At 42.9% G+C, this 15227-nt stretch overlaps 1 protein-coding gene across 4 annotated transcripts in view; it reads left to right on the top strand.

Moving 5' to 3' along the window:
• Nucleotides 1-9968, top strand: part of LOC311592557 (RNA-binding protein 14) — a 28296-nt gene extending 18328 nt beyond the window's left edge. The window contains exons 1-4 of one of the 4 annotated variants that reach the window (XM_084773105.1): nucleotides 1344-1510; nucleotides 2461-2883; nucleotides 7130-7823; nucleotides 9558-9968. In XM_084773105.1, the coding sequence (XP_084629231.1) occupies nucleotides 2472-2883; nucleotides 7130-7815 (1098 nt within the window). In that variant the 5' untranslated portion in view covers nucleotides 1344-1510; nucleotides 2461-2471 and the 3' untranslated portion in view covers nucleotides 7816-7823; nucleotides 9558-9968. Of the gene's footprint in view, nucleotides 1-1317; nucleotides 1647-2460; nucleotides 2884-7129; nucleotides 7824-9557 lie in introns of those variants that run through there. The other 3 variants (XM_084773106.1, XM_084773107.1, XM_084773108.1) reach the window with 3 other exon arrangements.
• The last annotated feature ends 5259 nt before the right edge of the window (nucleotides 9969-15227 follow it).

Genomic DNA, 15227 nt, shown 5'->3' on the forward strand with positions numbered 1-15227 from the left:
TGTTAGACTCCCTCAGAAAGGGCCTGTGTGGAGTTTTGTTGTATTACTGTTCTCAGGTGGTCTTTACCAAGTCTCAGGTGCACCAGTATGAAATGAACCGTGGCCATATTTAATGTCCTATTTTGATTTTTTAAGAGACCTGTTTCCCATACTTAAATTATTGACTGGTGTTCTACTAGTGGGTTAGGCTTTTTTTTTTTTTCTGTTTGTTTGTTTGTTTTGTTTTATTTGGCTTTTTCCTTTTATGGCAGTTCTGGGTGGTAGTGTGCTCTGTTACTTCACTCCCGATCTTCCTGTTCTCGGGAAGTTCCCCTGCTTCCTGCCTGTTAATGTTTAAGTTCTCCATTCAGCACCTTTCCCTTTTGTCTCCATCTTCAAAAGCTGCTTTGCAAAAGATCATGACTAAATTTGCTTATCAATGAGTATGGAATTAAGTGAAGCAGCCAGTGGGTGAGAAAAATGTGAGAGGGAGCTGGACCCCGTGAAGACTGTTCGCTTGTACTTGTTTACAGCTCATTGTGACACAGCCTTTTCTTCCAAGGTCAGTTTTAGGGAGTTTAAAAAAGCTCTGGCTAAATGGTGCCCAATAAAACCAAACAAAACCAAACTTTCGCTGTTCCCGTTTGTTTTTGTTTTTTGTTTTGTTTTTGTTTGTTTTTTTCTCTTGGTGGGGTGAGGTTGGGGGGGGGGTCGACTTTCAATTCCATGTTTACACATTTTGGGAGGTGGGAGGCTATTTCGTAGAGAGATCTTTAACCCCAGCGCCTCCAAGGTCTTTGGCCAGCCCATTGTCTGGGCCATTATACCCTAATTGAAACTGGATCCACTGACTATTTTAAAGTTTTTCAATTACCTACAGATACTTTTAATTTCAGGGTAGCTTTGGGACTCAAAAGGGCCAAATTGGAAATTGCTCAATTTGATACTAAGTAGGGGCGAGAGCTTGGCTGTTTATTGCGGAAGGTCTGTGTAATCTGGGTGGATGCAGCAGCGTCCATGCTGCGGGGTGTGGTGGCATTCAGTTAGAGGAGGATGCGAAATCATGGCGTAGAGACTGAGTACTGTCAGGGTGTGCACGTGGAAGTGGCGAAATGTGGAAGCTTAAAAGTCGGAGCACGAAGCTACGGACCACAGCGCTTAGCTTTGCTCATTCTGCCTAGTGGCGGGCCGCACTTCGAAGAAGTTCACGTTTGTAGCTCCTCCCTCACATGAACCTCTTGCCCAATCAGTGGCTTCGGTTTCACTAGGCTGAGTGCTCATTGGCTTTCGTATAAAAGCTCCGGTTACTGACGTTTCCACCTCTTCCTGGCCTCTCAGGTAATTGGCGTCCGGGGTAACCAATCAGGAAGAGGATCTCCGGGAACGCCAGCCTTTTACTTTACCGAACGGCCAATCCGGTGGTAGGTTCATCCCCCTTTCTACCCAGAGTCACTGCTGTGGCCGCCGCCATTTTAGCGTTTTGTCAGAACGGTCCGCGCTGCAAGGAGGAGGACCTGCAGATTTCCATGCGGTGAGAGACTCCACTTTCACTGTGTCCTTTGTTCTGTTAAAACTTAACTGACTCCCTTGGGCATCAGGGTTGTCCTAGTGGGGTTGCGGCCTGCACGCTCGTCTCTGAGAGCCGACCTCGGTCCTCGACTAGTGCGGTAAGCCTAAAGCAGCCCTCCCCCAAGCCTCCAGCCCCGAACTCCGCAACACCTACCTACTTTTGTCCACCTCATCCTCTAGTTTGCTCACTTTCCTACTTTGGAGTTTATACCTAGATAGCTCCTAGATTTAGACTGGAGAGTTTCTCCTGCCCCGGGCATTGTTGCCTCATTAACCAACCTGTAGCAGCCATCGTTCTGTAGGAGCTGTGATGACGTGCTCCCCGACGGTATTTCCCCCACTCAGACACTTTGTGTATTTCCCGTACTTATCTGTTCGATCCCAGCGTTCACTGCTCCAAAGGAAACTCCTAAACGTAGCTACTGCAAGACTCACTTTTCCGGAAATGGTTGTTAAGCGAGGAAAAGCTAATTTGAGATAATTAGCAAGTCTGGTAGTTATAGAGGCCTGTTTTCTAATGGTCACCACAGTGGGCAGAAATGCTCTGCCGCTGTAGCTTTTTATTTGTGCTCAAAACTTCTCGCACTATTCCCTTTTGTCCGAGGCAGGGGATACAGCTGAGTGGCAGAGCACTTGCCTGTAATGTTCTGTGCTGCAGGTACAACAAAATCCCCTTTGTCAAAGAACTGCCCTGTTACACACCTTTATAGAAGTTCTTGTGGGAAGTAAACCAGGCTCTTGCTGACCTTCCCATTGGTTACTGTTTAGAATTTGTGAACTTGATTTTAAGAGGCTGCTTTGGGACTGGAGTGAAAGGAGTGGCCCATCTTTATTTATGGGAGTGATTTTTTTTTTAAAAAGTTGCTATGGACTTAAGGTCTTCCCTTAAAATCTTACCTCTTTTACTTGTAGGCTGTGTGGAGATGGTGAAGCTGTTCATCGGAAATCTGCCCCGGGAGGCCACAGAGCAGGAGATCCGCTCACTCTTCGAGCAGTACGGGAAGGTGCTGGAATGTGACATCATTAAGAACTATGGCTTTGTGCACATAGAGGACAAGACGGCCGCTGAGGATGCCATCCGCAACCTGCACCACTACAAGCTGCACGGAGTGAACATCAATGTGGAAGCCAGCAAGAATAAGAGCAAAGCTTCAACCAAGTTACACGTGGGCAACATCAGTCCCACCTGTACCAACCAAGAGCTTCGGGCCAAGTTTGAGGAGTATGGCCCAGTCATCGAATGTGACATCGTGAAAGATTATGCCTTTGTACACATGGAGCGGGCAGAGGATGCAGTGGAGGCCATCAGGGGCCTTGACAACACAGAGTTTCAAGGTGAACCACTCTCTTGGTAGAGAGCTCAACACAAGGCTATTGGGAAGATTTTGGATGAGTAAAGGAAGGGTTGGATAGAAAGCTTATTGGTGATGAAGGATGGGTGATACATTTCTTCAACAAGATATTTTAAGTTTGTTCATTTCTGCCCGCCCCCCCCCCCCCCAAGTGTGATGCAGCATGCATGTGGAGGTCAGAGGACAACTTTGGGGAGTTTGTTTTCTACCATGTGGGTCTTAGGGATGGAACACAGGTAGTCAGGCCTAGTAAATCAGGGGACCGGGCTTCTTTACTACCTGAATCAAGTCCTCTTTTTTGTGATGCCTTCAGAAACAATGTAGGAAAGGGGAGGGGCAGGACACTTAGTCTTCATTCGAGCCTGTTTATAAGCCCTTTCTTTGAAGACTTGTCATCCCTGCCCTGCCTCCTATAAAGCCCTTTGCAAAGAGCTTCACTCTGAGTTTATTGGCTCAGCACAGCGTAGTCATTGTGTTGCACTTGACAGAGGAAGATCTGGAGAAAACAGCACTTTGGGGATGGAATTCCACATTAAGCCCACCCTCTTGTCCCAGTTCTTTTCAGTAAAGATAATGAATTTTTGAAAAGTTGTGGCTCTATTTAATTATGCTTTACATCTGTGCCAAGGAGTTATATTTGAAAAACATCTAGAAGACTGATTTTAAGGATCTATGGAGGAGGCGTTGGAATTTGGAGCAATAGCGGCATGTTTTCCAGTCTGCTTCATGTGTATGTAGGGGTAGACTGATTTAGACATCTTGGGATACTTAGGCTGTTACCATGAAGCACTGGTTAGCTGAATTGTTTTTATGCCTGGAGGGCAGCTTGTGTGTTGATGTGGATTATTGATTGACTTGGAAGGTATTTTGCTTTTTTTTTTTTTTAAGATCAAAACTTTGCCAAAACCCTGTCTTGAGAGAGAAAAAAACAAAAGCAAAAAAAAAACTTGGTCGAGTGACATTTAAAACACTGTTGAAAAGCCAGGTGGTGGTGCCTCTAATCCCAGCACTTGGGAGGCAGAGGCAGGTGGATCAAGGCCAGCCTGGTCTACAGAGCGAGTTCTAGTACAGCCAAAGCTACAGAAAGAAACCTGTCTTGAGAAAACAAAACAAAAAGACTGAATTACCAGCTGAACTTCTCTCATCCTTTTAGTGTCCAAGAGTCAGAAGCAGTTCTTTTTTCCCTAAGGTGCTGATGAACTTCCAGATTGCAGCATATTCCCATAACTCAGCTATAGTTCTTTAAAGAAAAAAGAAAAAAAAGAAAAAGAAAGGGAAATACACACACACACAAAGATTTTGAAATGTTTATGTGCGTGTGTGTGTGGCTTGTAGAGGTCAGAAGAGGATGTCAGATCCCCTGGAACTCAGTGTGAACCACGTAATGATACAGGTGCTAGGAACGGGAACGAAGGTCCTTTGGAAGAGCAGGAAGGGCTCTTAACTGCTGAGCCAAACCACCAGACCCATAACTGTATTATTTCTTCTTCTTCTTCTTCTTCTTCTCCTCCTCCTCCTCCTCCTCCTCCTCCTCCTCCTCCCCCTCCTCCTCCTCCTATTTCTTTTTTAACATGTGTATTCCTTTCTTGAGTGCGTAATGTTTATGTGCACACCATGTGTGCAGATCCCCCTAGAATTATATTTCAAACCTGGGTCTGGGTATATCAACACAAAGTAGAGACTAGTTCTTTTCTTCAGTACTACTTTTGCAGAGTAGCGCTTTATTGCCATCTTTGTTCATTTTCCTTAAATTGAACTTTTCTGAGAGTTTGATCTCTCCCCATGTGACAAGTACCCTGTGTCATGGGCATTGCTGTGCATTATTAAAAATGTCACAGGTCTCTCAGGTCTAGTTTTCTTTCCTCTTTTAATTGGCAGACTGAGAATTTATTTTGTCAACAACTTAATTGGAAGCAAAGACTGCTTTTGTGGAGGGTTGTGATACCTAATTTTTGGAGACTTTTTAGCACTTTAATCACAAAAGAAGTGGTGTCTGCTCATGGCCCTTACCTGTGTAAGGGGAGGACTGTGGTCTGTTTGAGGGCAAGTATTCTTGTAACTGGGTATCTAACACTGATTTTACTCTTATTTCCCGTAATACCACATTTTAGAAAATGGTATTAGAGATGGAGCCCAGGGCATTCCACATGCTACAAGTGTTCTGCTATTGACAACAACTGAAGGCCTCTCTTGATCCCCTCCTTTATTCATATTATTAGCCAGGTTGGCCTTAAACTCCTGGGCTCAAGCCATTTTCCTGCCTCCAGCCTCCCCTAAACCAACAAACAGCATTACTGTTTCATTTTTTAATACTTGATCAAAGCTCTGTGTTGAATAGTGATATTTTCCTGACTGGTCTTTTTCCCTTTCAGTTGATTACAGTTGGGTATATTTTCTTTCTTGTTTGCCTACTTGAAGACAATTGATTTTAGAAGATTTAAAAAATTTAGTTCCTCTTAGGACACCAGAATCAACAAATTATTCAGGGCATTTATCAGTGACTTCCATGTCTTAAATGTATCTTTTGGCTTCTTGGTTGCATTTGTTTTCTCTAAATTGTTATGTGCTAAAGTAGTCTCCTGGGCAGATGCTAGAGTAGTTGCTATGGCCTGTACATAGCTAATTGCCAGGGTAGTCGCTATGGCCTGTACATAGCTAATTGCCTGTCTTTGTTCTTCTGATGGTCTGCAGGCTAGAATTATTGAAGTTTATGGGGTTTGTATTTTGCCCCTCCATTCCCCTTCTAATTTTGATTTTGCACGTGATACTATTTACCTCTTTGCTGCTAGAGAACCCATCCTTCTAATCACCTTAAAAAAAAAAAATATATATATATATATATATTTTAATTTTATTTTTTAATGAGTGCCTGCCTGTATGGACCACATGTGTGCCTGGCACCTGTGGAGGCCCGAGAAGGTGTCGGGTCCCCTGGAAACTAGAGTTACAGGTGATTGTGATATGCCATGTGAATGTTGGGATTAGAACCTGGGTTCTCTGCAAGAGCAGCCCACTGACCTTACCTACTGTACCATCCTTTGAGCTCCCTTCTCTGCTCACCTATCTTTAACACAGGTGTTGAGTGAATTGTCATTACAGTGAAGATTTTGCTGGATTTAGATCCCTTTTGAATTTGTTTACCAGTAAATTTGTTGATAAAATTAGTAGAATTTTCTTAGGTGAAAGATTGAGAATTTAGTTTTAACTTTTACTCTAAAAGTTAGTGTCTTTCTTTTATTATGGCTTTTAGAACTATTTTTCATTTTCAGAATACCAATTGTGATTTTCAGAAGAAAGGTTGTGTTTGGAGCTTGTTCTTAGAATTTCACACTCTTCCTTGGTTTTTGAGACAGGCTGTATTGGGCTCAAGCTGAACCATCCTCTAGCCTCCGCTTTCAGAGTGTTAGAACAAGGCATGTGCCACCAGGCCCAGTTTTTTTCATCTTTTCTCTTAAAGAGGAAAGCACTTTAATTCTGCTACTCCGAGCAGTTTATTTCACTAACATTGTTGATTATTCTTTGTACATTTCTTGTCCTTTTTTATAAAAATTTACTTCCTATGTGTATTTGTGTTAATAACAACCTGCTCAGCTTTCTTTGGACCCTTTGACTGGACAGTCAGATTGTGGAGAAGCCCTATTAGGATGATTATCAGAAGAGAAGGGACAATTTAAAGAGAGGACTTTGTTCTACCTTATCTTGTGTACTTCCTTAATTTGTGATTATTCCAAAGGTCTAGCTTGAAACTTGCCTGCCAGGCTTATCTTTGAAACAAATCCTTATCATTCTTAGGTGATATAACTTCAGAATCTCTTTAATTTGGGGTATCTATGCATAAAATTGGGTAAACTTTTTTCTACTTAATAGAATCAGTCTTGATTTAGAAGATGAGAACGTCAGAGTTTTTGAGTACTCTTTAGAGTTTCTTTTGTGTTGGTCTACTGGGATAGGTATTTGTCCAGTTACTTGGCAGTGGATGAAATCTCTCCCTTGTTTTGTGCAAGAGTAGAATTCTTAATCAGTAGCACCTATATTATTTCTTCATCTGCTTGACTTTGCTTGAAATCAGGTCATTTAACCAAAATCTGTATGTTGGGCTTCCCCCTCCCATAAAGAGTTTGTCATACATGAAGAATTTTTAGGTAAAGCCATTGTTGTAACCAGCAGCTGGGGTAAGGGCTTGGGCATTACTTTGTGATAGCAACCCTTCTTGCGTCTGTTTCTTCAAGGCAAACGAATGCACGTGCAGTTGTCCACCAGCCGGCTTAGGACCGCGCCCGGGATGGGAGACCAGAGCGGCTGCTATCGGTGCGGGAAAGAGGGGCACTGGTCCAAAGAGTGTCCAATAGATCGTTCGGGCCGCGTGGCAGACTTGACCGAGCAATATAATGAGCAATATGGAGCAGTGCGTACACCTTACACCATGAGTTATGGGGATTCATTGTATTACAGCAACGCGTACGGAGCGCTCGATGCCTACTACAAGCGCTGCCGTGCTGCCCGGTCCTATGAGGCAGTGGCAGCTGCAGCTGCCTCTGCATATAATAACTATGCAGAGCAGACTTTGTCCCAGATGCCACAAGTCCAGAGCACAGCCATGGCCAGTCACCTCACCTCCACCTCTCTCGATCCCTACAATAGACATCTGTTGCCACCTTCAGGAGCTGCTGCAGCAGCAGCTGCTGCTGCTGCTGCCGCTGCTGCTTGTACTGCAGCTTCTACTTCATATTACGGGCGGGATCGGAGCCCCCTGCGTCGCGCTACAGGCCCAGTCCCCACTGTTGGAGAGGGCTACGGTTACGGGCATGACAGTGAGTTGTCCCAAGCTTCAGCAGCTGCTCGGAATTCCTTGTACGACATGGCCCGGTATGAGCGGGAGCAGTATGCGGATCGGGCGCGGTACTCAGCCTTTTAAAGTTTGAGGTGAGAGTGTGTGTGGGGGGTGTCCCCTGTTGGTTTTGCCACCCCTCCTGTGGCCTAAAGGAATCCATTTTAGGCTGCTTTGCTTGCTTGCTTCTGCAGGGCTAGGGTGAGTTAGTCTCATGGTTCAGTTTACAGACAAGTCCTTAATGCTGAAGTTTGAAGTAAACATCCTTTGTTCTTGGACCTATTTTTTCAGAACTTCAAATAGTGGGGTCATTCTCATTGTGTTTGTGTCTGAAGCAACAGACAGTGATGTACTGGTGGATCTTGGGTCCAACTTGCATGCAGTAATTTGATCTGGAATCCTGCCATTCAGACTTTGTGCACCACTTCTCAGGGTCTGTTCAATTTTTTAGCTGTGCAGCACTAGTTTTTTAAGTTTGCAGTGATGCATTATGCTGTAAAAGGGTAGGTCTGACCATTTAATGATAGGTTGTAGCTAGTTAACTGACTATTGTTCAAGTCCTATGAAGACCTACAAAATGGCATATCTTAATCTTGAAGAATATTTCTCACCTTCTTAAAGGTGCCTCATTCTTAGGCATTTAAAGAACTTACTGATAAATTGAGGCAGAAAATAGAAAACAGAGTAAGGAAGTCTGGCGTAAACTTGAACGTCTAACTCAGCTGCTCAGTCCAGCTGCAGTGTCCGTAAGAGTCCACTTTGGGTAGCTTCTATTCTATTGTGTTGTAGCCTCTTACTTATTCAGGTTCAACATTTTTGACCCTGGGTTTGACATCTTCCACTTGAGATAATATGGCAATGTAAGTCTGCATGCGTGCCTGTGTTTATTCTTTAGTAATGTCGAAAGCTAGGCTTAGGAGCTTTAACATGAGCACGTCACTCCATCTTCCCATTAGTTACGGACATTACTTAACAATTTTACCTGAGCCCATTTGACCATTGCAGGGCCTAACTTTGCAGCCTGCGCTGGCTTGCACCTGTGCCAGTCTGCCTCAGCCCCGAGTGCTGAGATTACAGGTGTTTACCACTGGGGGGGGTCCTTCTATTTTGAACATATTCTCTTTTGATGCTTCTTTTCAGCTTTGAGCTCCAGGTTTTTGAGATTGCTGTTGTACTTGGGGTACTTTTTAGTGTGAGGAGCCCTACTGTGTGTCCCTGACATTGCCATAGATCCTTATTCTTGTAGTACAGATACTTGGTCATCTTTCATATTAAGGTAGAAAGTATGTGACTTGCCCAGGTCCACTGGCTAGGAAATGACTGCTTGGGCTCATGACTAGGATTGTACTGGAAAAGAAACTTGCCTTGATGTAGCTTATGCATTCTCCAGTGCCTTCTTTTAAAGGTTGACGAATAAATCTTCAAGCTTGTTCAACTGATGCAACTTTTTTCTAGTTCTTGAACGACATACTGTGTTCTTGTCAGTCACTCTTAGATTGAAACATACTACTGACTTTTTACCTTCTCTTGGGAATGCTAATAATATTAACATAGAAAGTAATAGAATGTCTCTGTCTACTATCATGAAAGATGTACTGTTTTAATATATACGAGAAAAGGCCTTTGTTGGGGACTGTTTAGCCTTCCCAATGATTCTCTGACCTTCAGGCTGTTCTCATTTTTAGAAATTATGTTGATGCTAGGGAAGGGTACAAGTAAGCATAAAAGTAAGTATCAAGGTATGACTTTGTAAGATGTTCTTTGAAGTTCTAAGTGGGAAAGCCCTTTTGAGCTTTGCTGTAAAGCCCCTGTACTGTGCTCTCTTTCAGGTGGGATGTGTGTGGGCTGAAATTCCGAGCTGCGGTTGTGCATGAGAATACACCCTTCGTGGTACCCCATCTCCGGGACGTTCTCGGCTCTGTGCGTTCAGTCCCTCAGGAACCATGGACCTTAATTTACCTTGTTAAGTTCTTCTCTTTCCTGTTCTCTCTCCTCCTCAATTTCCTGTTCTCCTGTTTATTCTTCTTAGCTTCTCATTCGTGTTCTGTTCTCCCAGCATGCCTCCTGTGCAGAAACTGGTGGGGGCTGTGCTGTCTCTTCTCTGCCTCCTGACTGCAGTGGGTTTTGGATTTGGGGATGACCTTGATGGAATCACTGCTCCCAGTTTTCTTTTTTGGCCCAAAGACTAGACCTAGAAATTTGGATCACTTTCCAGTGAAATAAATGGTTTTTCAAATTAGGGTATGTCTGCTGTGAGAAAGTTCTTGTTTGGCTTGTCTCTGGGTTCTTTTGTTTATTTGTATCTTGAACAGAAGGTGGGGGAGTGTTTAAAGTTTAAGCTGCTTAGCTTTGCCTGAGTAACACTGCAGAGGCTTTTAAATTTTGTTTTTTGAAATAGTGGATAGGACTTAAGGTACCAAATAAAAAAGGTTATACAGAAGAACTCATGTGGCCATGGCATCCTTGTCTCAGTGAAGACTTCTACGGGTCTACTTTTGTTATAAAGCCAACTACTGGTCTAGAGCTGTAGATCTTTAACCTGCTGGAGAAATAACCGTTGTTTATACTTCCAACTGCTGTTAACACTCAGTAAACGTATCTCCCTTGACTCATTTCCAGGAAAGAGGTGAAGGTTTGAGGAAGAAGAGATAGCTTTCTTCTTTGGGGAAAATGAAGGTATGGTTCCCACCAGAGTGCATTTTGCTACTCTATAGACCAGTACTACGTTGTGATGCATTTCACCATCTGTATAGTTCTTCCAAAATCAAGAGACTACATGAGTAGTTCCACAAGCATCTCGTAGCTTGTACTTAATGCCTTTAGATGAGAGATATAAAGGGCCCAGCAGGTCCTTTATAAGCCCTTGATAAACTTACTGAGCCCTCTCAACAGTGAGAACAAGTGTTTGAATGCAGTGAGGAGCCACCAACTCAGTATCTTGTTTTTATTAAAACAGTTTGTTTTCCATGTTTTAACATATATAGGGCCATGTCTCAGAATCATTTATTCAGTCAGTACTACTGGATATTTACTGTTATGACAGGTATGCTTTTAGTAAAGTGGTCACAAATGCTAAAGATAAAAGGAAATAAAGGTGATAAAGGAGTTGCTTTTGACTTGGGTGACTTCACATTTTTCTACTAACCTATTTCATTGATTCATTCTAAATTACAGATGGCTGGGATTATGACAGCTCTCTGGACAAACGTAATTTTTTTGTGATGTGATACCCTGTGATAGGTTATGTATGTATTGTTCTTTAATCTTTCCAGGAAACATTTTTATTAGCAAGTTTTTCCTTGTTGAGTTGGTTCTCTTTGCCACTGTCTTGGAAAGGTTTATATCTGTATTGGTTCCTTTTTCTTTAATGGATAGATCAATTAACTGTTATGCATTTACAATTTTAGCATAATTTCTTGGTTTGGTGGTTGGGAATGGCAAATCTTGGGAAGATGGAGATCTGTTGACTTAACAGATGTGAGGATACTTTCACAGTTGGTGACTGGGTGCTGGAGGTTTTAGAGTTGTGTGTGTGTGTGTGTGTGTGTGTGTGTGTGTGTGTGTGTGTGTGTGTGTGTGTGTGTGTGTTTTTAGGGATGGGGTAGGAAGCAGAAATAAAAGATACACCAAGACAGACTTTTTGGCATGCTTCTTTGGTCTTTGCTCTTAGCACTCACAGCTGGCTGTGATGGTGAACACCTTTTATTCCAGCACTTGAGAAGCAGAGACCAGTGGATCTCTGAGAGTTCAAGGCCAGCCTGGCCTACAGAATGAGTTCTAGGACAGTCAGAGCTACATAGTGAGACCCTGCCTCAAAAATAAGATAAAGTTGCATGTCAAATGGAGCATCCTGTCTACGGGGTTTCTTTGTTTTTGTTGACTTGTCAGAGTAAACCTGGGTGATTTCTCACCAGGTCCTCCTGTCCTGCCTTCTGAGTAGTTGGCCCTAAAGGTGTACATACTACACTGCTCTACTTTCTTACAGTACTAAAACATCCAGAGAGAGGGAATTCACTGGACTCCTCTTGTTTTTTGTTTTTAAGAGACTAGTTTCTTTAACAGCCTAGGAGTGTTTTCATTATTCACTGTGGGCTAGCTCAGAACCCACGCCCCTCTCCCCCACCCCCAACCCCTGCTCCTTTTAAGTAAAAGATGTGTTTCTGCTGTGTACATGCCCAGGCTGGCTTTGAACTCCTACTCTGTTTCAGGTGGCAGGTGCCTATTGGCAAGCCTGATGACCTGGAACCCACATGGTGAAGAACCAACTTCTATATGTCCTCTGACATCCACATGTGTACTGTGGCACACATACATGTGCACACACAAGGGAAAAAAGCTGTTAGCTGAGTGTGATGGATAACTTCAGCAGCACTTGAAGCTGAAATGATTCAGAGTTCAAGGACTAACTATGCTACATAATGTGAAATCTGTAAGTGCAATGGGAATATAGTCAATTGAAAATTACAAGTTGAGTCTGGTGATGTAGCTCTGTTGATAACATACTCAGCATGCTTGAAGTCCTGGGCCTCATTTCTAGCACTTGCAGAGCTGCTGATGTTGTAATACACTTAAATAGTCCAGGACTGGAGAGGTAGAGTTCCAAGTCGACTTCAGCAGCTACATAAGTAGTTAGGGCAGTGGTTCTTAACCTTCCTCGTGCGGAAACCCTTTAATGCACTTTCCCATGTTGTGGTGACCTCAACCATAAAACTATTTGTTGCTGCTTCATAACTAAATTTGCTGCTGTTACGAATTGTTATATAAACATTTGATATGAGACCCTTATGAAAGGGTTGTTCTACCACAAAGGGGTCATGGCCCAGAGGCTGAGAACCACTCGAGTAGAGGCTAACCCAAACAAACTACATGAGATCCTATCTCAACAAGTAATTTGTAGAAACTGAATATAACTGATTTCCAGCATTAAAGTGGTTTGAAATTATTTTGATATGTTTTCAGTCAAGTGAGTGAGCATTCCGTGAGGCTACATTATTGTGTAAATAGGCAAGATAGCAATGGCATCACTTGCCTCAGGAGTCATTGTTGCAAGAAAAATACTTCAGGCCAGGTGGTGGCGCACCCCTTTAATCTCAGCACTTGGGAGGCAGAGGCAGGCGGATCGCTGTGAATTTGAGGCCAGCCTGGTCGACAAAGCAAGTCTAGGATAGCTAAGGCTACACAGAGAAACCTTGTCTCAAAAAACAAAAACAACAAAAAAAAAGAAATACTTTAATGTTGAACACATTTTCCTTAGCACTCTCCACCGTTCATTCGTTGACTAGCATGGGTCAGCTGGCTTTGGACTTGACTGAAGACTCCTTGTTTACTGTGTGGGTTTGTGGAGAATGCATAGCGATAAGGACCTCAAGCTTAATCTCACTTTCCTCCGTTAGCTGCTGTGCCCTGCACCTCATCGTCTCCCAGTCTGGGGTATACAGATATTTGGTCTCTCCTTGGAAGGAGTTGTGATCCATTCTGTCTCTAAGTGGATCAAAGATCCTATGAGTGTGGTTAGGGAGTTCTCAAATAGTGGCAGATGTTTTGTTTTGGGCACTAAGGCCTCTTCTTAGGGTTTCATGAAGACTCAAGAATGTGCTCTTTTCCTGAGCTGTACCTTGTACCCTAGACCAAAAGGTAGACTTTGATGTTTTCCAGGACTCTTCAGAATCAGGGTTGACTTGGGTAATGTCAGGTTCAACCCTCCTTACTTTAATGTGTTAATACTAATGTAGACTTTAGGAGGAGGGAACAGTGAGAGGTACAGTTCGTGGGTGCTGTGGGAAATAAGTGCTATTTCCAATTGTTGGAATTGGTTTTTTCAGCTCTTTTAATGCTTGAAGTCATGCTGAGGTAAAGATTGATTTCCCAGACGGGTGGTGGTGCAGCCCAAGGACTAGTCTCTGGTGCATTAGAGAGTAAATAGGCTGGGTTTCAGGAGGAGATGTCTCAAAGATAAAAATATCTAAACATTTTGAAAATCTGAGGTTCATTTGGAGATTTAAAAGCCAAATAATCAAGTACAGATTTTTTTTTCTTTTAAATTGGAGAAGTTACAACAAAGTTCTATCTATACCTAAAATCTTGGCATTTAGGATGCTGAAGGAGAATGCTGTGTATTCTGGTCAGCTTAGACTACATAGTACATAGTGATTGAGTCTCCAGGCCAGTCTAGGTTATATAGAGTGACAACTGTAATAGTGTTTTGTCTTAGTTTGAGGTAACACAGCAAAGTACCATAAATAGAATGGTATACACGCACAATAGAAATTAACTAAAAAGTCAAAAGTTTACAAAGCCAGCAAATAGCTAGCTTATTTACCTTCTGTTTTATTGACTTCAACATGGCTGAAGAGTCTCTGTTCTTTTCTTTGGTTTGTTTGTTTGTTTGTTTGTGGCAGGCTTTCCTTGTGTAGCCCTGGCTGTCCTGGAACTCTCTCCTTAGACCAAGCCGGTCTTGAACTCAAAGAGATCTGCCTGCCTCTGCCTCTCGAGTGCTGGGATTAAAGGTGTTCACCACCACTGCCCAGAGATCTCTGATTTCCTTATAAAAGGCAATTTTAATCTCATTTGTGAAGGCTTTACGCTCATGATTTGATCACCTCCTACTAAGGTCTCTACCTTGACCAGCATGTCAATGTAGGTGAGAGAAGACACACACAACATATTGAATCCATAGCAGTACCTACTGTGATCATGGTGGCAGCATTGACTACTTTTGTCACCTAAATAACTGACGAAACAGGAATCGGGTAATGTGTATAAGAGCAATACTCTTCATTTTATTATCATTCAAATTATCAATTTGAAATTGGGAGGTAATTGGGAATGGTTGTATATGACTTCCATTCCAGCATTTGAAAGGCAGAGGCAGGTGGAACTCAGTGAGCTTGAGGCCAGCCTGGTATAGATAGTGAGTTCCAGGACAGCCAGGCTCATGGAGAGACCATAAAAGAAAGAAATTGTAAGGCAATTTTTTGTTTGGTTTCGTTTGGTTTGTTTTTCAAGACAGGGTTTCTCTGTGTAACAGCTCTGGCTGTCCTGTGCTCACTTTGTAGACCGGGCTGGCCTTGAACTCAGATCCACCTACCTCTTTCTCCTGAGTGCCAAATGGTAAATAAGTACATCTTATTCAGAAACAGGAAAGGGACACCTAAAAATATAGAACCAGTTTTTGGAGAGCAAGGGGGGGTTTTTTAAAGTCTCAGAAACATTTGTCAACCCCCCCCCCTCTTTTTTTTCACTAATTGGTAAGAAAAAAGGTTTAGTCATGCACCTTACCCTGATGCCTTTGAGAACATGTGTATCTTGTGACAGGAATAATGGCATTCTGGCAGGTAAATATCATACCTGAGAAGAAAAGATGATGCTGTCTGTAGTGATGAGCGAAAACAATTCATTGTAATAAGGGCAGCAGGAGGCCCTTGGTTCACCAGCACCAGAACAGGATGTTGAGCATACTTAGGACTTGGCATCAGAGGTTTGGGACAATCAATGAGCTC

Source organism: Acomys minous, assembly GCF_964271855.1.
Source record: "Acomys minous genome assembly, chromosome: 2".
NCBI lineage: Eukaryota > Metazoa > Chordata > Mammalia > Rodentia > Muridae > Acomys > Acomys minous.